At 27.8% G+C, this 22,550-nt stretch overlaps 1 protein-coding gene across 3 annotated transcripts in view; it reads left to right on the forward strand.

Moving 5' to 3' along the window:
• Positions 1-21,428, forward strand: part of LOC124810221 (low choriolytic enzyme) — a 31,635-nt gene extending 10,207 nt beyond the window's left edge. The window contains exons 5-7 of one of the 3 annotated variants that reach the window (XR_010635835.1): positions 6,812-6,899; positions 19,368-19,478; positions 20,810-21,302. Coding sequence is in view for 2 of the 3 variants with exons in the window: in XM_065788109.1 (XP_065644181.1) it covers positions 6,812-6,899; positions 20,810-21,305 (584 nt within the window). In the remaining variant the exon portion in view is untranslated. Of the gene's footprint in view, positions 1-6,811; positions 6,900-18,457; positions 19,130-19,367; positions 19,479-20,809 lie in introns of those variants that run through there. The other 2 variants (XM_065788109.1, XM_065788110.1) reach the window with 2 other exon arrangements.
• The last annotated feature ends 1,122 nt before the right edge of the window (positions 21,429-22,550 follow it).

Consider the following 22,550-nt stretch of genomic DNA (forward strand, 5'->3'; position numbering starts at 1 on the left):
TATATATAAGCTATTTGATGACCAATCAAAACGCTAAAAAACAGATTTTTTTCAGCTTTTGATTGATATTTTTATTCCATCTAAACCACCTAAAGAACATATGAACAGTTTATTTTGAAAGTAAATATGTTTTTAATAATAATTCTTCGTTTGGCCTTCTATTAAGTTTTGAGAATCATAAAAACAAGAAAATGTTTGTCGTTTTTTCTACAGCTTGAAATTTAAATGATGAATAAGAGCATAGAGAGCGGTGTTGAGTTCAACTCAAACTGTTTTCTTCATTTTTGTCAAAATGAGTTTTGTTCTGGCTTCTTTATAAAAAATCTTCTTTTTTCTTGTTCTCTTTTGGACAAAATTTGATAAAAATTATAATATCTTAGGCCGGAGTAAATCAAATGTGCTTCATTAATAAAGTTGGGTCAAGAATATTGCATTTGGTGAAATTCTCAAAAATAGTTTTTATATGTTTTATTATCTAAGGAGATGCTTTTCTAGTTTTATCTTACACTGGTCTTCATATGTTTGAACTCATTTTAATCACTTTCCATGATATTCAAATTAATATTGAAGATTGCAGAAAACCAACCTATGAGAAGAGCAGTAACATGTTAGGTAAATATTTTGGAGATCAATACAAGTATTCTGGAAACAAAGAAAACAGCTCCGTATAATCCTTGTATTGCTCACTTGCTTAATTTATCTGGTACTGCAGCTGCCGAGTCATGTATAGATGCACAAAACTTTTTTTATGTGTTTATTGTCTATACACCTCTTTTGTAGAATCCACTTATAGGTAGACTGTTTTGAATAATAAAGTAGAAAATGAAGATGAAAGTAGACAAAATGCATCTGAAAATAAAGTGTGTGCACATCTTCCAAAACGTTTAAGTGACACGAGGGGAAAAATTAAATATATTTTCATTTTTAAATTTATTAAAAAAAGAATATTATTAAATTTAAAGTTTATCAAAAAGTTAATTAAACTTAAAGTTTATTAAAAAGTTTAGTAAATTTAAAGTTTATTAAAATTAAATATTATTTAATCAAAGTTTATTAAAATTATTGGGAAATTCACTCATTTTTAGGTGTCTTCTTATTAGTTATCTTTTGTAATGATTGACTAATAACTCCCTATATATATATATATATATATATATATATATATATATATATATATATATATATATATATATATATATATATATAATATATATATATATATTATTATCGATTGGTATAATTTCATTTGGGCATTATTAATGATTTCTATAATTCACTAAGGAAATTTGTAATGATTGCCTCGAAAATAATTCGGTTTAGACATTATTTACGCACGCAAGAAATCTCGAATAAAAACACATAAAAACCTTAACTTAACTAACTTAAGTAAAAGATGTTACAAGAGTATAGTGATACGGTGATACAAGAGTAAAAAACGAATAGTTTCAAGAGTATATAGGTTATCTAAAAAATAGAAAATCCACAAATCCAAACGTACTTCAAAATAAATCAGTAAAGGCAACAGAATTACTCAGAAAGCAAATAAATGATCTGTTTTTGTTGTCTAAAGAAAAATAAAGTGTCAGCATTTGGACTCTAAACCAGCCCTAAGCGATTTGGTGTAACAGTTTGTAGAACCAGTGTGTTTCAGCTCTATAAACATCTACCATCCTGGTCTCTGCCAATCATATTGCACAGTTCTTTATTTCAAAAGAGTTGGTTTTTATAATTTTATAGAAACTTTAAATGATATCAAAGTTACTTAATTCTGAATAGTGCTTATGCAATTAATATTAAAACAGAAGTAAATCAAAATCAAAAAATCAAAAGTTAAAGAAGGAATTAACGCATTAAATGTAAACGGCAAACTTGAAACAAATTATTTATCAATAGCGCATTCGTTAAATAACTATTTTAGCTCTGTTTTCACCAATGAAACTAGTGACAGTATGCCATTCTTTAAAAATAGGACAAACATTATTTGTGATGATCCTACATTTTCACCGGACACAGTTTATATAATCCTGAAGTCACTAAATCCAAATAAATGTACAGGAGTAGATGGAGTTCACCCATTTCCTTTAAAGTGTTGCGCAGATGCGTTCTCACTTCCTTTATCACTTATTTTTAATAAATCTTATGACACTGAAATAATTCCATCGATGTGGTTAAATGCTAATATAACACCGTTATTTAAAAGTGGAGATAAATCGAAACCATCAAGTTATCGACCAGTATCACTTACTTCAGTTATAAGTAAAGTAATGGAACGTATCTTAAAAGCTACATTTATGTCGCACTTAGAAAATAACAATCTCTTGACTAAGGAACAACATGGATTTTCTAAAAAAAAAAAACTGTTGTACAAACCTTATAGAATTTATGGATCTAATAACTCAAGCAATGGAAGATAATTTACCAGTAGATATCATTTTCCTAGATATGAAAAAAGCTTTCGTAAGTAACAACGTGTCGTCTGCAACGGCGGATTTTCAAATTGTTCTCCAGTTACAAGTGGAGTACCGCAAGGGTCTGTCTTGGGTCCGTTAATGTTTATTGTTTATATAAACGACTTACCGAATGAGTTATCAACGAACTGTAAAATGTATGCTGATGATATTAAACTAATTAACATAATTAGATCATCTTCTGACATAGAAAAGACTCAAACAGATCTAAACAAATTAATAACATGGTTACAATTATGGCTATTAAAATTTAATGTCAGCAAATGTAAACGCATGCATATAGGTAGCAAAAATACTAGGCATATATACACAATGTATGATTCAGTGCTAAATAGAGTTGAACTACCAGAAACAAAAATTGAAAAAGATTTAGGAATTATGATTTCAAACGACTTAAAATGGTCTAGTCAAGTTAGTTATGCGTATGGTAAAGCTAATAAAATGTTAGGAATAATAAAACATTCATTTAAAAACTTAGACATAAACGCATCTAAATTATTGTACACCTCTCTTGTAAGACCGCATCTAGACTACGCAAATTCAGTGTGGTGTCCTTACTTAGAACAAGATAAAAAAAAAATTGAATCGATACAACGTAAAACAACACGAATAAAATGTCTTTAAGGGAAAAACTATGAAAGTAGACTAACCTACTTTAAATTAACGACTCTTGAAAAAAGACGCGAACTTAATGACTTAATCCAACTTTTCAAAATAGTAAAAAAATAGATAACTTAACATTGGAATACCCACCAGATTTAATAACTTCAAATACGAGAGGTCACAATTTGAGGTTTCATAGACAATTAATTAAAAATCCAAAGAGGTACTATTTCTTAACAAACCGTGTTATTAACAGCTGGAATAATTTAGATCAAAACATTGTAGATTCTAAAACACTTAAACAATTTAAATCAAAGTTGGACTTATTTTTAACATAAATTGGCTGTTAAAGCCTAGATTACCTTGGCTCCGTACATTGTCATTGTACATGTACACAGTTATTATTAAATAAATAAATAATAAAAATAAAATTTTAAATTTCTAAAAGAAATTTAACCAAGATTTAAAACTAAAATCTTAAAAAAAAGAATTTTTGTAAAACATATATCTCATTTTTGTATTGATAAGTTTATTATGAAGACCTTGAAAAAAAAATTCCTGCTTCTTTATAATATTTGAGAAAAAAGTCATATGTGATTGAAGAGCTTCACAGTAAAAATATTCCTCTGCAATAAATATCTTTCAACCCCAGCGGGCATTTTTTCTAAAAAAACATCTTTTGAATTCTAAAAAGACGTTCAGAATTTTGAAAAAACGTTAAAAAGACGTTTATTTGAACCAAATGCCGACTAAGACACTACGTTCAATGTTAAAAATAATAATGATCTTCTAAAGAACTGTAAAAAGCATTATGACAGAATTAAGGAAAGATCTCAGTCGACAAGGTATCACACAAAAGTGTATAATTGAGCGAACTTGTGAAGTAGAAAAATAATATAATAATAAAATACAACATATGAAAGAAAAAATTTAAAAAGAATAGTTTTGTTACGGTACCGATAGCTCTTGTAAACAAAACTTGCTTTCAAAGAGAGATTCGCTGCAAATAATTATCAGAGTTGACATTGATGGCGGTCAAGTTTCTTTAAAGGTTATAATCAACGATCTTAATAAAAAGATCTTCATGGAAGTAGAAGAAATGAAAAGAATACTAGAACAAATTAAGTTAAAATTCTAGCTGTTGTTGAAAGAATTTATAAAAACAACTTTTACTTAATTCAAATCATAAGCCGACTGAGCTAAACGATATAAAACTTCTGATATAAAACTTATTAATTTTTTTTTCTTTAATATTTTCAGTCCAAGTTCAAATAAAGATTTTATATCACCATTATTTTTGAAATGATTTTTTTTCTAGTTTAGTTTTGCTTGATAATAACAGTTCCAATATTTAGACTTATAGATGTAAGTTTCCCTACTGTTATTGTGAGTAGAAAATCAATTAATTGGATAGACCCAGGAAAAAAAGGTTTATAGAATTTCTATAAACTTTTGGAACATATGGTCTATAGAAATTCTATAGAATTCTATAAAATTTCTGTAGAACCTCTGTTAATTTCTATAGAAATTCCAATAAAACTTTTTTTTACTACTTTTATTTTATAGAAAATAAAGTTTTATAGCAATTTCTATAGAAATTAATTGACATTCTATAAAATTTTTTATAGAATTCTATAGAATTTCTAAAGACCATATGTTCCAAAAGTTTATAGAAATTCTATAGAACTTTTGTTCCTGGGGAGACTTTAGACCTATAGAATCAAAATGATAAAAATAATAAAAAGCTGAAGGAAAACCTTAGAAAAAGATGTCGTTCAAAAATGATATTGCTCCTTGCCATTTGGAAACTAATGTTTTGTGGAAAATGGATAGTTTGATTTAAGTCTTTGTGACACCCTTATAAGTCAAATGGAATCAGAAAATGTATATCTATATTTTAAAATAATGCAATAAAAGACTTTAAAATAATTTATTAACTCAAAAATGATTAGAAAAAGTTATAATTAAATCTTTTAGAGGATTGTTATGTATTTGCTAAATGCAACGGAGAATTATACCCTGGAAAATTTTACTTATTTGTTTGAAATATTCAAAAAGTGCGCATTCAGCCTAATTATTGTATCTTTTGTAATTATTGCAACTAATATATTGTACTTAATAATTAAATAATTTTTTCTATGCGGTTGAAAAAACTAAGTAAAATTGGAGCAAAATGTGAAAAACGGGGCTTAACTGAAAGTGGTCACTACCAGTTGAGCAACGCCTATCCCCGTGGACAGATAAAGTTGATTTTAAAGAAAAAAAAGAAATTTATTCAGTTCTAGAACTTTGTCAATAAATTTTGTTTTAAAACTGCTATTTTATTGGACGGTTCAATCACTTTCTGTGATTGAACCATTTGTTAATTGTTATTTTTAATCCAATCCACTGCTGGTGGTCTATATGGTTTCTCTAAATGCTGGAATGTACCATCTTTTACTTTGACAAAATATCAGAAAATTTTCTTGAATTTACTAAACTTTTAAAGATCTGTACCTTTTCAAGATGTAATTGAGAAAATGAAAGTTGTAGATAATAAATTGCAATATGTAATTGAGAAACACACTATGTAAATAAGAAATCGTTATATGTATTTAAGAATACATAAACTGTAATTAAGTCAACTCAAAGGTAACGTTAAAAATGCGATTCGCATTCTACCTGCATTCGGTGCTGGGATTGTGGAACAAGGAATGCAGTATTTTGAAAGAATTGTGTCTGCGGCAAAAAATACAATAATGGGAGGTGGTTGTGCACGTTCTGTACAGTATACGACTTTGCATTAAGCAAAGATTTTAAATATTGAAGACTTCCAAGTTGGTGTTTAATTAAACATTGCAATGATTTTTAATGACATTGTTTAAATTCAGTTTTAATATTTATATTTTTTTTGTAAATAAACTATTTGTGTTTAATTTAATATTCATCTAAATTCTCAATTGATTTTTCCAGTTACCGCCAGAACTGGAAATGCCTGTTCACGACTTTTGTATTTTATTGATAATATATAACTATTTATCGAAAACCAACCCATATGGCCACTTTGACCAAATTAGGATCCAACATTAAATTAAAAAATTAAAAATACAAAGAAATTTATTCTGAGAACCTATATAGTAAACTTTTTTAATTACAACTATTATGTTCTCTTTTCTTTTGATTTTTTATTTACAACTTTTATGTTTTACATTACATCTTACGTTTTTTAATTATAACTTTCATCTTCTCAATTACATTTTACGTTTTTATAAACAACTTTCAAGTTCCCAATTTCATCTTGAAAAGGTGTGATCGAAAACTTGACACAAACTCAACTCTATAAAGTTTATGAAGAACTCTATGTTTGTTTAAAAACCTTATCTCAATCATTTTGTATAAATCGAAAAATTATTTTAGTTTTTATTAAAAGCATTTGTGTATATAAATTACATTCATTATAAAAAATGGTATTAAGTAATTATTAGTATTTAATTTTTTTGGATTTGCAGCAACTCTGTTAGAGGAATTTTGAACCTAAATGTACAAAAAATATCAAAGCAAGTGCATAAAAAAATTAACCAAATAACTACAAGCTAAGATATGTTTTATTCATTTTTGGAAACAAGCGATTATATTCAACATAATATTTTAAAATAATAACATTTCTAAATTTTTTGTTAAATACTTTTTTTTAATTGCAAAAATTTAATGATTATTTTTCTAAAAATATTTCAAATATACTTTTTAATATTGTTTAAAAGGCTTTGAACATGAATTTATTCGTCATCAAATCAACTGGACAACTTATTATACACCATATGATATTAACAGTGTCATGCATTTCGGAAAGTATGTTGTTGTTTTTTTGTTTTATTTTCTTACTTTCTAATAAAACGGTTATAAAGTTAAAACTGAAAATATTTTTTTTTTGAAGTAGTACAAATATTAATTATTAAAGAAATTTACAATTGCAAATATTAACAATTTTACAATTATTAATAGCATAATATATAATATTAACTAAGAAAATAATAAAATTTAAATGAATAATAATAACCAAATAATTATTAATAATTAAACTAATATTACTTGCGTAACAAATATTGAAAAATAAAAAATAAAGAGTTAAAAAAGTTAATTAATTTATTTTTTTGACAAGTTTTGATTTTAGTTTAAACAAACATTTGGGAAAACTTGCTTTTGTTAGTCATTTGACATGAAAAGCAAGTTGGGTAATTATTGTTATCGCTGCAATTTGGGTAATTGTTGCTTACAGAGTTCCCCGGTAAATAATGTGTCATTGTATTTTGACAGCGTATCATTTTTTTGACTATAATTTAAGATTTTAGAAATTTATTTAATATATTCAATTGTTTAATAACATTAAATCAAAAAATCAATAAATATTCTTATAATAGTCATACAAATCAGGTTATCCGATTTTAAAAGAATACAGGAAGTATTTTTCACTTTGCGTCAAACTTAATATCCAAAAAAATTCAAATGCCGAGAAAGAATAGTACTGTACCAAATTATAATAGAGAAAGGGTGATTTCATCATCTGAAAACCAAATGACACCAAGAAGAATATCTCAAATTCTTCAAAGTTCACCAAAAAAGATCAATCTACTACAAATGTAGCAGTTTTGTTTTAAAATAAAAGCTTTTAGAAGAATAAATGAACACAATCATATTTTAGATTGACGCGGATTGCACAATTTCCTTGAATCAAGTTGCAAGTAAGCTATTGAAAGAATTTGATTTTGATTTCAAAATTAACTATCGAATAATTATTAGATGACTTCCACTACTTTTAGAAATTGATTTAAATTATTTCTGAACGTCAAAATTCCAAATAAACTATTGAGACACGAAGGGATAATGCAAATCAGTGACGGATCTAGGGAGGTGGGGTGGGGGTGGGGGGTGGTGGTTAGAGTTATACAAATTGACGACCTTTTTTTTTTCAGGGAACGCAAATGTGGTACAAAATACAAAAATAATTTATCATCTTTACCTCCCCCCCCCCTCTCCCACCGCCACTACCATCAAAAATTCCTGGATCCGTCAGTCACATTCAGTTTAGTGCTCCTCTAGCAATGTAGGGGAGAACCTTAATGAATGGGACAGTTTTCGTAAAATGCATTTTTTGAGGTTGATAAATTTGTTTAAAAATTACTTTGAAAATAGTTTGATAACTATTAACTCTCGTACTATGATAAACAAAAAAAAAAAAAATTGATTCCGCATATGGGTATTGGTAAAAAGAGAGTTTTATTGGACCATGGCATTTGTCCCATTCATTAAGAACTACTCATTGAATGGGACAAAAAAAATTATTGAATGGGAAAAATCTAAAAAATTAATAAAAGAAGAGAGGTTCTAAGTAAGTTTCAAGGCAGTCAAGCAGTAAGGGTAGTTTCTACGATTAGGGAACCCAAAAAAGCTATAAATATAGCAGAATGTCTGCATATATTGACAAACCTAAAATAATTTTATTAAAAAATATATGTATATTAAAAATAAATTAAAAACACAAATAATTGCTTTTAGTGAAACAAAAAGCGTTGTTTAAATGCTTGGATATAATTCCCAGTAATGAAACATTTCCAATAGAGAAATGAGTCGTTGCCTACAGCATCCCTATGCTAAATTATAAATTAGAAATAAATAAACTTTATACCATATAAAGTATCTAGTTTACTTTCAAAAAACTCAATAACAAAGCATCTTATTAGATATTTAAAAAATTCATTTTATTTATGTTTAACCAAAATACAAAAATCAACAATTATTGCTTGTTGCAAAGTACATGAAATAAAAACCAATAAATCAAAGAAAGTGTAGAAGATATTAACAGTCAACTTCACATAGTTCGCATTCATAATAACGCTTCTTGCTGTTATTATTACAATTACCACATATCCACCATTGACAAGTAAAACACTGAATCCAAGCAGGCCCAAAGAAATTTTTCCAGTTGCATTTGCATATTTTGCAAGTATTTTGTTGTTGTTGGTTTACGGGTTCATTTTTTACAGATGACACAATTAAAAAATCTGCATCAGAGTTTTCTGTTTCTTTCACTCTATTGAGGTCAATTTTTCTTTTTCGATTTTGTGTGTTAATTTTACCAGTTTCAAAAATTTTCCTTTTATCTACTGTCTTTTCTGGAGTTTTAGTTAATATAGTACTTTTACCCTGCTGTCTTCTTTTTTTAGAATCTTTTCTTGGGGGTGCTTTAGGGTATGGATGAGTGGTTTCTGGATTAACTATTTTGATTGATGATTCTGAAGAATCAACTTGTTTATTTTTTTCATATGATTGTTGATTATCTGGTTGTTTATTTTCTGGTTGCTCGACAGGAAGAGGTCTGTCACTAACACTAGATGATATGAAATCACTTTCCCCGAATATTTGTCTATTAAGTGGATAGATCCCACATTTAGAAAATCCACTGCAAGCATTTTTTATTGTGAATGACATATTATATGCTCTGCATGCTAGCTGAGGTAAATTATATATGTTAATAATTCTCCCTGGATTGGAGGCCAACCATTCATTCTGAGCCAATCTAAAATAAGATTTAAAAGGACCAAACACCGAAACATCCAAAGGCTGCAATCTATGACTGCAGTGTGGTGGAAATGTTAATAAAATAAAAAAGTTTTCTTTTGCAAATGTTATTGTTTCAAATGAAATGTGACTTTCGTGGTTGTCCATTAATAACAGCACTGGATGATCTACAGATGGCTTAGCATGGGAAACAAAGTGCTTCATTGCAACTAAAAAGTTCTCACTTGTCGTCCAACCACTTTTGTTACACAGCCCTAAGCTTCTTGTTGGGGCTCCACTTATCATAAAATCCTTGTAGTTTACTCTCGGAAATATAAAGACAGGTGGAACTGTATTACCCATAGCATTCACAAAAGCTAACATTGTCACCAATGAACCTCTTTCTGCTGAAACAGCTTGTGATACCCTCTTAGTTCCACGAGTTGAAATAATCTTTGGAGGACCGGTTACTGTTAATAATCCTGTGTCATCTGCATTAAAAATACATTCTGGTTTTATATTTTAATTGAACTTCTGACAAGTTATCAAAAAACATTGATACCGTATGTTCATTAAATGCAGTTGCACGAGCAAGACTAACTTTTTCTGGCTTACATAGTGATAATTTTGGATGTCGTATCAAAAAACTTTCCAACCATTGCTTTCCAGCCATTTTATTTTGGTGCCATGACTCTGGAATACTGTTAGAATTTAATGCAATTCCGTACTTGTAGGCTAACTGCCTAGTTTGTAATTTAGTTAAACCATAGCACATATTTGAAGATGTATGCAAATAATCTGCAATAGCACTTTCCTCGGACGCATGAAATATTTTTCTATTTCCAATGTTTACAGTGTGTTTATAGCCTGGCAGCTTTTGATATCTTGCCATTTTAACAGCTCTACCTAATGCAGATTTTGATAAACTATATATTTCAGCTGCATCTCGTATGGAAATACCCTTAAGAACACTTTTGACTGCATCTTCAACATCTAAAGAGTTTTTACGTATTAATTTTGTATTTAGTTTCATCTAAAATAAAATTTGAAACTTCACAAAAAACCAAATATATGCAAAATGCAAATATTTAAATACAAACATTAAATATATAATTAAAATACACACAGATATACACACACATATATATGTATGTATATGTATGATACATATACATACATATAGTATATGATATAAATACATATGTGTGTGTGTGTGTTTTAAGGTTCTACGGTCATTTAAAAAAAAGGGCAACTTTGAAACAACCACTGATGTCAACTATTTTCGGAGGGCTATTCTCAAAGTAGTATAGCAAAACAATTAAAAATATCAAGATGTCTCATGCAAAATGCTTTACTTGTGTTCAAGACTATTCAAATCGCAAAAATTATGGTAGAAAATGTGTGAGTACATCACGAGAAGACCATTTTTTAAAGAATGTTGTTAATAGTGAGCCCCACACAACATCTGCAAGGTTATCACAACTTGCTATTGAAAGGGGACTTACTATTAGTTCGAGAACAATTAGAAGAAGGTTGTGTTATGACTTTGGTCTAGTTGCAAGAAGACCAGCTAAAAAATCTTTATTAACTCCATCTCAATTTCAAGCTAGGATTAAATTTTGTAAGAGTTTAAAAGACAAGACACCGGAATGGTGGGAACGCGTAATGTTTACAGACAAAAGTACGTTTCAACAGATTAGAAGCACGGGCTATAATTATGCTAGAAGACCTGTGGGAGAACACCTGAATCCAAAGTATACCATAAAAACAGTAAAACATCCTCCTTTAGTCATGGTATGGGGAGCAATCACAGCGCAAGACCGATGCGGGTCGCACATCTTTAAAAAAGGTGAAAAAGTCAATGCACAAAAGTATCTAAGTGTATCAAAAGATAAAGTGAAACTGCACACGGAAATTACTAAAACCAGAATTTTCCAGCAAGATTCAGCACCTTGTCATACAGCTAAAACAGTTAAGAAGTGGTTTACTGATGATAAAATTAAATTATTGGAATATAATGAAGCAGAAAGTTGCATCACATCAGCCAAAATCTGAAGAACATCTTCAAAAAGTTAAAGAAGTGTGGACTAATGAAATCACTCGAGAGTTTTGTAAAACATTAGTACATAGAATCCCAAGAAGAATACAAGCTGTGCTTGATAATAAGGGACATCCGACAAAGTATTGAATTATAACATTCAAGTCATATAAAAGTTTTTTTTTATAATGACAAAAATTTTCTCTTGAACTATTTCAACTTTTGTTTTTATTCATAAAGTGTACCTTTTCTATCCTAACAAAGTGAAAAATCGACTCAATATACTGATTTTGACTATTGGACTATTGGTCTGATGATGCATGTTCTATGCAGCATGATTTTAAATTATTAATTATCTCAAATATAAAAGATATCAAGCTAATTTGCAATTTATGTGCTAGGCAAAGTATAAAATGAAAATTTTTAGATCGATTTTATTATCTAGTTCATAAAACTGAAAAACTTGACAGCATTACTATTTCACTACTAATTAGAACTCTGTTACATTCTGTATAGGCATGACACCTACAGAATGTGATAGAAACATGGCCATTGCAAATCAAAAGTGTCTGTCAGAAACACTATACGATCTCACAAAAACTATAATAATTCAATATTATATACAAACATGATACAAGAAAAATTTCTGAAATTTGCAGAGTTTCAAAGCCAAACTTCTTGGTTGTTTGTTCATTTAATACATGTTCACTTAAAGAAATTAAATGATTAAAGGCTAGTTAAAATTGAGTTATATGGAAAATTGGAAATATTTAATTTTATGTGTGTTATGATCCTTATGTTTAGATCAAAGATCAAAGTGCCTGATAAACTGAAACAAGCATACATAGCTCTGTTGTCTCTTTTTTGTTAAAAATTTCAAAACTCATTAAACATTTTCCAACTGGGCAAAATAAGACATTTGATATTCTTTTTTCTTATTTTTGAAAAATTTATTTTATTTGTCTTTGAAATTAAAAAAACACATTTTTATTAACGGTGTGTTCACAATTGGTTTTTGTATGGCTTAAACAAACTTGATACAATGTGATGGTACAAAGACATCATGAAATCATTTATCATAAATAGATGAGGTTGGGGTAGAGAAAAGGTTGCAATGATATTTTGTATAAAGTTAAAAGAAAAACATTCATATATTTTTTTATTTGAATTTTTTTAATGTAAATAAAGGGGGGGGGGGGCAGCTTTATTACCCCATCACACACTTAGTACGTTGTGGTTGTATATTACAATGTGTTACCATCAACCTTCAAAAAAATAAGTGCTCTAAAAGGTTACAAGCTAACGTGGTTTATGAGTTGATTGATTTACAACGGTAAAACCACAGATGTCCAAAATGAGTGTCTTGTTTTCAAAAGAACACTGTGAATAAATAACTTTTGTATTCAGCACAAAAATTGCATTTATATATTGTGTTAGGACTAAATAGTCATAAAAATATATTTTTAATTAAATATATTATTAATAAGCAGATATCTAATGTCACTAAACACTAAATTTCATTTTTCTCAAAATGAGAAAAATGTGACATCTGTGGTTTTACCCGTGTGGTCTTCATATATATATATATTATATTATATATATATATATATATATATATATATATATATATATATATATATATATATATATATATATATATATATATATATATATATATATATATATATATATATATATATATATATATATATATATATATATATATATATATATATATATATATATATATATATATATATATATATATATATATAGTATATAATATATATATGTAATATTCGCCATCTTTTTAATACTCTGTTATCAACAACATATCTAATTAAACATTTATACATATTTATACATATTATAAATTTCATACATCAACATATCTAATTAAATATTTAAAATTAATTTCATTTAATAAACTATTGATCGACACAACTTTAAAGAATACTAAAGAAATAATTTTAATAGAGATTTAGTTCTCTCTTTACTCTGAACATAATATCAATTTGTAACTAAAGCATTGGTCACACTTGTTTAGAACCACATTCTAACATCAAATTAAAACGTATTTAAAAATAAAATTATGTGTCACCATAACGAAGTTGCCGAAATATATTTTTCTGCTTTTTTCACATCAGGCCGTTTGGAAATGTCCCATTCAATAATCATACTTTGTCCCATTCAATAGGCTTCCCACTATATCCACAAATGACAGGACAGGCTAAAAACAGTAATACCTAACCGCAAATGCTTTACAAATTTAAAAAGTAGAGACATTTGGGTGTTTAAAAATGGAGTTTCATTTTCCATAACTTTAGTAATCGCTGCAAAATCAGACACAGAAAATTGTTTTTAAAAATTACTTTTTGTTCTTCAAAACACAATAACATCCAATGCCATTATGTTTAGACCATAATAGAAATAAAGATTTGGTCTGTTGAATGGTTGTGTCAAACACTTCTTACCACAGTAGTTTGGATAGCCAACCGTAGATGCTTCTAAGCAAATTTGATTTTGTCCCATTCAATAATTGTCCCATTCATTAAGGTTCTCCCCTACTCAGAGGAAGAAATGATTTTTGGTTGAAAAATATGTTTCACTACGGGTTCCTCGTGAGTATTCTTAAACTAAAACACAGACTAAAGTAGTTTTTCCCTCAATTTGTTCTCAACATAATTTCCATACGCTGTGCTATGAATTGAAATGGCATTGTTTTTTACAAATCCAGTAATATAGTATTCATTAAACTTTTTACTGACTATATTTTGGAACTGAAATTGAAACTACGAGAAGTAGACATTCAAAGTACGATATTTGTTTCGGAAAATGCTCGCTTTCATCGAATTTTGAGAATTCAAAATGTAATTATGGATGGGCAAATAAACTTGTTGCACATACACACCATTTTTAAATCCAATTGAAAATATGTATAGCAAGTGGAAAGAAATTACTAAAGGGCCAAATCCACGTAATGAGGCTAAGCTTATGGTTGCAATTTCCGACAATTCATATTTTGCATTAAGTACAGACTGCACTTGATACTCCTGTAGTATGTTGTCTTTGCAATACATTCTACAATGCCTCAAATGCAAAGAATTTATAATTAACAAAGTACTTGAAAGTAAAGTTAAAAGTAATAATGATTAGTAAAGTTTATTAAAAAATATTGTCAAAAATCAATGAAATCTTATCAAAAATTGAAGACACGTTATCAAAATACACCGATACATTGTCAAAATACAATAACAAAATGTCATATTAGGCTGGGAAACCTTGTAAGTACAAAGTTACGCTAAATTGAATTTGCAAAGGTTGCGTAACGGAGTAACGGAGTAATGCAACCATTGTGAAAACAAAGGTTACGTATTTTCCAAAACTGCTATACTTTAGAATATTTTACAATTTTTTTGTATGAACTATCAAGTGATAAAATTTATTACTAACAAGCAAAATCAAAATGTTTTTGTAAACTATCAGAATAATTAAAAAACATTACCATATAAATATATGAAAGCGTGGACACTAGGGTGGGCTAGATTTTAGCCTGTTCTAGTGTATGAGAAAACTCAAACAATGTTTGGAAATACTCAATAAATTTACAAAGTACATCTAGCATTAAATTTTGATATGTTTAATTTATAAAATCACATGAAGAGCTATAAAGCATTCACAGAACTTTACAGAAAACCACAAAAAAGATGTTTTAAGGACAAATTTTTTTAAATGAGATCAAAACTAAAGCTGAGAAATTAAATATCAATCTTCATGTTTTCATGACATAAAAATTGTTGTGAAAACCCAAGGTCATCAAATGTTAATGCCTGCATTTTGGCAAGCTATGCGTCATATATATGGATTCTCTCGTTAGTTCTCAAAAATGTAACAGTCCTTATTTTATGTTTTTCTCATAACATACCACTGTAATTAAGATAACATACGACTGTAATTAACATAACTTTTTTTTTTTAAATAATTCACCTCCCCAAAGCCGAGAAGGCCACTACAGATGTGGAGGCTACTTGTGGTTATCACCCTCTATAACTCCGAAACATGAACCTTGACGAACAAGGCCGCTGCGCGGAGAAACAAGTTGAGCGCGGTTCTACCAGGGACGTGGTGGGAATCGAACTCGAAACCTCTCGCTTACGAAGCGAGCGCTCTACCACTACACCGCTACCGCATTTACGACTGTAATTAGCATACCACAGCATACGACTGTAATTAGCATAACATACCACTGTAATTAACATAACATACCACTGTAATTAACATGACCATTACTGTAACTAACTTGATTACCACTGTAATTATAATATCAGGTATCAGCATGAAAACCATCTGAATTTGTGCGGTAATCTACGCAATTTAACTTTACATAAGTTTTACAAAACTTGTGTAAAAAAAGACATACATTTGCATTAATTAAAAACATATATACTTTTATTTGTTTACATAAATACCAAATACGAAAGAAAAATAATTTAGAATACCAAATAATTTTTTTTTTGATTGTCTTTACAAAATTTGTGCAAAACAAAGAGCACTTGGTACAAAAAAGAAGTGTTGATCGCACCCAACAACCCTCCACGGTACGGGTTTGATTTATATATATATATATATATATATATATATATATATATATATATATATATATATATATATATATATATATATATATATATATATATATTTATATATATATATATATATATATATATATATATATATAATAAATCATAAACTTGTTATTGATTTTAAAATTATTACTGTAAGTGCTCCCAAAAAGTTTGATGCAAAATTACAAAACATGTCAAGATTTAAAAATATCGTGTTTTATTTCAAAAATACTTACTTATTTTGTACTATTACGACATTCAAGAAATATATATATATATATATATATATATATATATATATATATATATATATATATATATATATATATTTCTTGAATGTCGTAATATATATATATATATATATATATATATATATATATATATATATATGTATGTATACATAATTACAGAATGCATAGTTATAAGAAATGTACTCTTTACAATTTTACAATCTAAATTTATTTATTCTAAATAACACAAGGCTACTAAAAATTTGCACAAAATTTGAACGTTCGAAACTCGTGAACAAATTCGAATATTTCTACAGTTCGAAGTTAAGTATATTCCCTAGACATTTTTATTTCATAATCTGATACTGATTTTGGCATTTAAAATTATATAAATAAAATGGATAAAAATAAAGAAAACGACAAATGAAAATTTATTGGAAACTTCTATTTAGATAACATAGACAAAGAGAAAACATTTTCAGTGCATCATTTTATACAAATGAAAGTTGCAAGGCGAACAATTTATAATATTATTAGAGTTGACAACAGTATTGACCTTAAAAGAAAGTCGGGAAGCGGCAGAAAACCATAGAAAATGGACATAAGAAAAATTACTTCACTCATTAATAAAGCTGAAAATAAAGTTGGAACCTCCCAGAGAAAACTTGCTTTAAAATATGGAATTCATAGAAGTTATGTCTATAAAATTTTTGACATGCATGTACTTAAATATTTCAAAAGAAAGAAAGCACCAAAAAGCTCTGAAATTCAATAATTAAACAAAAACAACGACCGTTAAAACTTTCGAAAACTTTTTTCCGACCGTCAAATGAGTTTGAAATTATCATGGATGACGAGCCCTATTTTACATTGAGCAGCCAAAACACATCAGGAAATGATGGCTTTTATAGCCAAGATAAAGACGAAACTGAAGATAATATTAAATATAAGTTTAAATCAAAGTTTCAAGCGAAAGTTTTAGTATGGATTGCAATCAGTAGATTTGTTAAATCAAAGCCTTTCTTTGCAATTAAGAATAATGCCATTGATGCAAAAATATATTCCAAAGAATGCATTGAAAAGAAACTTGTTCCCTTCATCAATTCGTATCACAAAAATATAAAATATATATTTTGGCCTGACGGTGCAAGCTGTCATTATGCAAAGTTAACAATTGAAATTTATAAGAAGTTTAATATAACCTATGTTTCTAAAGATGATAATCCACTAAATGTACCGCAATTAAGACCCATTGAGACATTTTGGGCTCACCTAAAACAGAGAGTCAATTCCAATGATTTTAAAGCAAAAAATATTAACCATCTGAAAAAGAGAATTCAACTTAAGTAACGATATTTCAGTCCAGAATACTTTGAAAACCTTCTTTTGTTCGCTTAAGACTAAAGTTGGCTACACTGTTGATCATAGGACACTTTCAGTTATAAGATGATCTATTATTGCTATCTTTACTTATTTGATCAGTTGTGAAACAATAATATAATTTGAATGGCAATTATAAGCAATTCTTTTAGTAGCCTCGTGTTTCATTTTATGGATATATTTTTAATGATAAACGTTTTCCTCAAATTTGAGTTTTTATTTGGTAAATTGGTAACATTAATGAAAAAAAACCCAGCTTTTTTGTAATAAATTTGCAACTACATTTTTTATTAATTAGAATAACTATTTTTAATTTTTAATTTTTTTTATTTTTAATTACAAGGAATAAAAACATGGAGTAAAAACATGGAGTAAAAACATGGAGTAAAAACATGGAGTAAAAACTTATTACAAAAGAATAAAAAGTGAAATAATTTATAAATAAAGATTTAACAAGATGCAAGAAAAAAATATTTGCATATAAATACTTAACTATTAAATTTTTATTTTCAAAAAACTATTTTCAGGTATCCGTTTACATATGTAATTATAAATAGAATAATTCACTTTTAAATTTAGGTTTTTTCGCACATAAAAAATTCGTTGTCCAGTTCATATATTATTCATATCCACAGAAGAATTAAACCATTAAAAAGAATTCATTTTACGTTTCTCTGATTAGTTTAAAAAAATTGTCAAGAAGCATGAAAAAAATCAATTGAAAATGTGTGCGAGAAATGCAGAATCAAATCTCAGTTTACAGGGTGGACAACTGCTCACAAGATTGACAACAGAAATGTGGTTTCATAGAATAAAGAACCAATGAACAAAAAATTTCTTCAACTAAAGCTGCGACAAAAGTTTCGTCTTTTTTAGTAGAAATCAAGAAAACATTTTTAGAGTTTTTACAAGTTTTACAAGGCTGGGACAACTGTACACATTAGGACAAGACTGGAACTCTAACATAATAATAGCTTAAAACAATTCTACAAGAATTAAGAAACATAAGCGAGGTTAATGGTAAAAGTTATGTTGATAAGTGAAGTATCGACATAAACATTGATGAAGCAATGGCAAAGTATAATACTTTCAAATATATATATGCATCAATATCCGGTTGATAGTATCAGGTCTCTCTGAATTGCCTGTACTCTATTAAATCTACATCACTCTTCGTTGACGAAGATTATCAAAAATTTCAAGCGATCAAAAATGACAAAAAAAAGTCATCTGGATTAAACATTATTAAACGTAGGCTTGTTGAGAACATTATTTTTTCAATTAACTATTTTGTTTCAATAAAATCTTGCAGAAAACAGTTTGTATGAACTAGTAGGAAATCAAATTTACTCTATAGTGATTTCTTTCATTAATGTGTCTTATGTAAGATGTATTTTACATAACCGAAACATTAAAGTAATATTAAATGTTTCTTATTCTATTAAAGATAATTCTTATTTAAAATAAACTTTGTAAACTCAATTTTTAGATTGTTTAGTGCCTCAGGTGTACGTAATAATTGTGGTAAAACCATATTAAAGCACCAATAAAATATGATTGTTGTATGTACAAACGACAAAAAAATTTTCTGGGGCTCAGGGTAAGAAAATATTGTTGAACTTAGATATAAGTAGAAATAAAATTGCATCATTTATTTTATAGTTTTAAATGACAAAAAAAGATATTAGCTGTACAAACACGGGCTCCACCCCCTCTTATTCGGTCTATATTTAAGTATGTATGTATGTATGTATGTATGTATGTATGTATGTATGTATGTATGTATGTATGTATGTATGTATGTATGTATGTATGTATGTATGTATGTATGTATGTATGTATGTATGTATGTATGTATGTATGTATGTATGTATGTATGTATGTATGTATGTATGCATGCATGTATGTATGTCAGGGGCGGATCCAGACCATCAAGTAAGGGGGGGGAGGGGCAATTTTGAAGCAACCCCACAAATTATTTTTGTATAATTTTCGTTTGAATATTACTCTTTTTCTGTCATACTCTTATATATATATTACTCTTTAATTTTTTAATTTTAATCTTTAATTCTAAATAAACTACTCTATAATATATATACTACTATAATGACGTTATATATTGGTATCTCAGGAGTCCGGTTTAAAATTTGTGCGGCACAACTTAATTAATTCATTTTTAAATTGTACGTTGAAAGTTCACATCGGAAGTTGAACTATGGCTGTGCAAATGTATAAGGATGAAAGATGAGGGAGGAATCACATCACTACCTACTGATCTTTCTGTTGTTTTTGATTTGTGTGACCAGGTGCAATATCCAATCAGTCACAAGTTGTTTCAAATTATCAAGTCCTGTAATTTAAATGTCCTGTAAGTGTCGCCAGCGCAGAACGTAGCCAGTGTTGCCAGTGCTCAACCTTGTGAAGAATTTGAAATTGGCTGAGAACACAAATGACAGAAAACAGACCAATGGGTTTGGTCTTACTTAATGTGCTCAGAGAAGTTATTAACTGTGATAAACCGTTTTGCAAAGACGGAAAATCGTAAATTAGAATTTGTAATATGTTGGTAAAATAATCGACAAAATAAGTATGCTTCTTTTATAAAAGGCTACAAATACTAAACACAAAATCGCCCCCCTTATATGTTTTTTCAAATCATGTAAGGGGAGCAATCGCCCCCATGGTCTCCCCTACGGATCCGCCCTTAATGTATGTATGTATGTATGTATGTATGTATGTATGTATGTATGTATGTATGTATGTATGTATGTATGTATGTATGTATGTATGTATGTATGTATGTATGTATGTATGTATGTATGAGCGTATAAATAATAACAAAGTTATACTAACTAAATTAAATCTGTATATAATTATAATTTTTTTATTTTTATTTTTTTTTATTCTTTTAAATTTTTTTGATTTTTTTAGCTTTGATTATTCAAAATATCTAAACCAAAGTATTCACAAAAATTATCATAGTCAAACACAAGAAATAGATTTCAATAAAAAATACATGACTATCTATAACAATCACGATTACAAAACATTCTTGGGCAGTAAATCTGGACTAAGTCCCGGAGATGTTGATAAAATTAACTTGCGGTATAACTGTAGTATAAAAGTTCTGCAATCTTCTGCAACCACAGTGCAACCATGGGTTATTACAGTGCAACCAATCATTAATACAGTGTATAAAACATTATTGCTTTTAGCAACAAAAAGTAACGTAGTAACGTTTAATGTGGAAAACTCTACACCAAAAAAATCTGTGACTTTAAATAAAAACTATAATCAAATAGAAAATACTCTTACAAACTTTAATCATACAGAACCAGATCTAACAATTTTTACTGTTTTCCTAATAGCGCTGTCATTAGCTGTATTTTTTTGTTGTTTATTTATAAAACATTATGCAGTATTATAGTTTTAAAAATGTTTTGGGTAAACCGTCTCGTTTGAGACAAACGAAAGTACAAGGAAGTGTTTCTATACCTCAAAATTTATTCGATAACGTAAATGAAGGAAAACTATTGCTTTAATTAGTCAATGATGTTCAAATATTTTGTAAAAGTTCAAAAACCCAGTTATTAAATTTACAATTACAATGAATTAAGTAGAGTCACGGTTAAAGCTAATATAAAAAAACAGTGAATAAAAACTGAAGGCGATCATATTGCAAAAATTCATTTTAATACAAATGTTTATTTTATCATTTTTACGAGTAAATCGTATTTTTATATTATTTTAATATAAATTGTTAAGAACAATAAAATTTTCAATAAGTTAAAACCAATGACACACGGCAAAAACTCGTCTATAAAAACATAGAGAACTATATATCTAAATAATAATTAGTCCTGAAATTTGATTAATTAAGCATCTATAGAGAATTAAATTTTACTATATTTTCATGTATATATATATATATATACATATATATATATATATATATATATATATATATATATATTAGGGTGGTTCAGATTTAGATAAAAAATTTTTTTGGAATAGAGTGGAAGCTTATAAGGTGCGCAAACCCTCCTTTTATAAATACCTGCTCTTTTTATAGATGACATTCAAATTAAAAGAGTAACGGCTACAAATTTTTTAGAGGTTTTTATTGATGAAAATCTGACATGGAAAAAACACATTGAAAACTTATCCTCTAAAATTTCCAAAAGTATAGGAATACTATTTAAAATAAGAAGCATGCTAAATAAACATACTTTAATTCAGCTTTACCACTCTTTTATTCATTGCCATCAAAACTATGCTAATGCGGCTTGGGGTAGTGTAAGTAAAACTAAATTAGAACCACTTTATCGCCAACAGAAACATGTTGCACGACTTATTAATTTTAAACATCGATTTTATCATGCTAAGCCTATTTTAAACGAAATGAATATTCTTAATATATATCAACTTAATATTTTTAATGTATTGTGTTTTATGTTTAAATGTAAGTCTCGCACATCTCCAATTTCTTTTCACAATTTATATTCTTTAAAAGTTAAAAATAAATACAATTTGCGTAATGAAAATTTTATTCTTCAACCAGTTTTCAAAACTAATTTTGGTAAATTTTGTATTTTATTTAAAGGAGCATTTTTATGGAACAAAATAGTGTTAAAACTTTTTGATTCTCTCATGAATGGAACTTTTTCTTATT

The sequence above is a fragment of the Hydra vulgaris genome, chromosome 01, assembly GCF_038396675.1.
Source record: "Hydra vulgaris chromosome 01, alternate assembly HydraT2T_AEP".
Lineage (NCBI taxonomy): Eukaryota > Metazoa > Cnidaria > Hydrozoa > Anthoathecata > Hydridae > Hydra > Hydra vulgaris.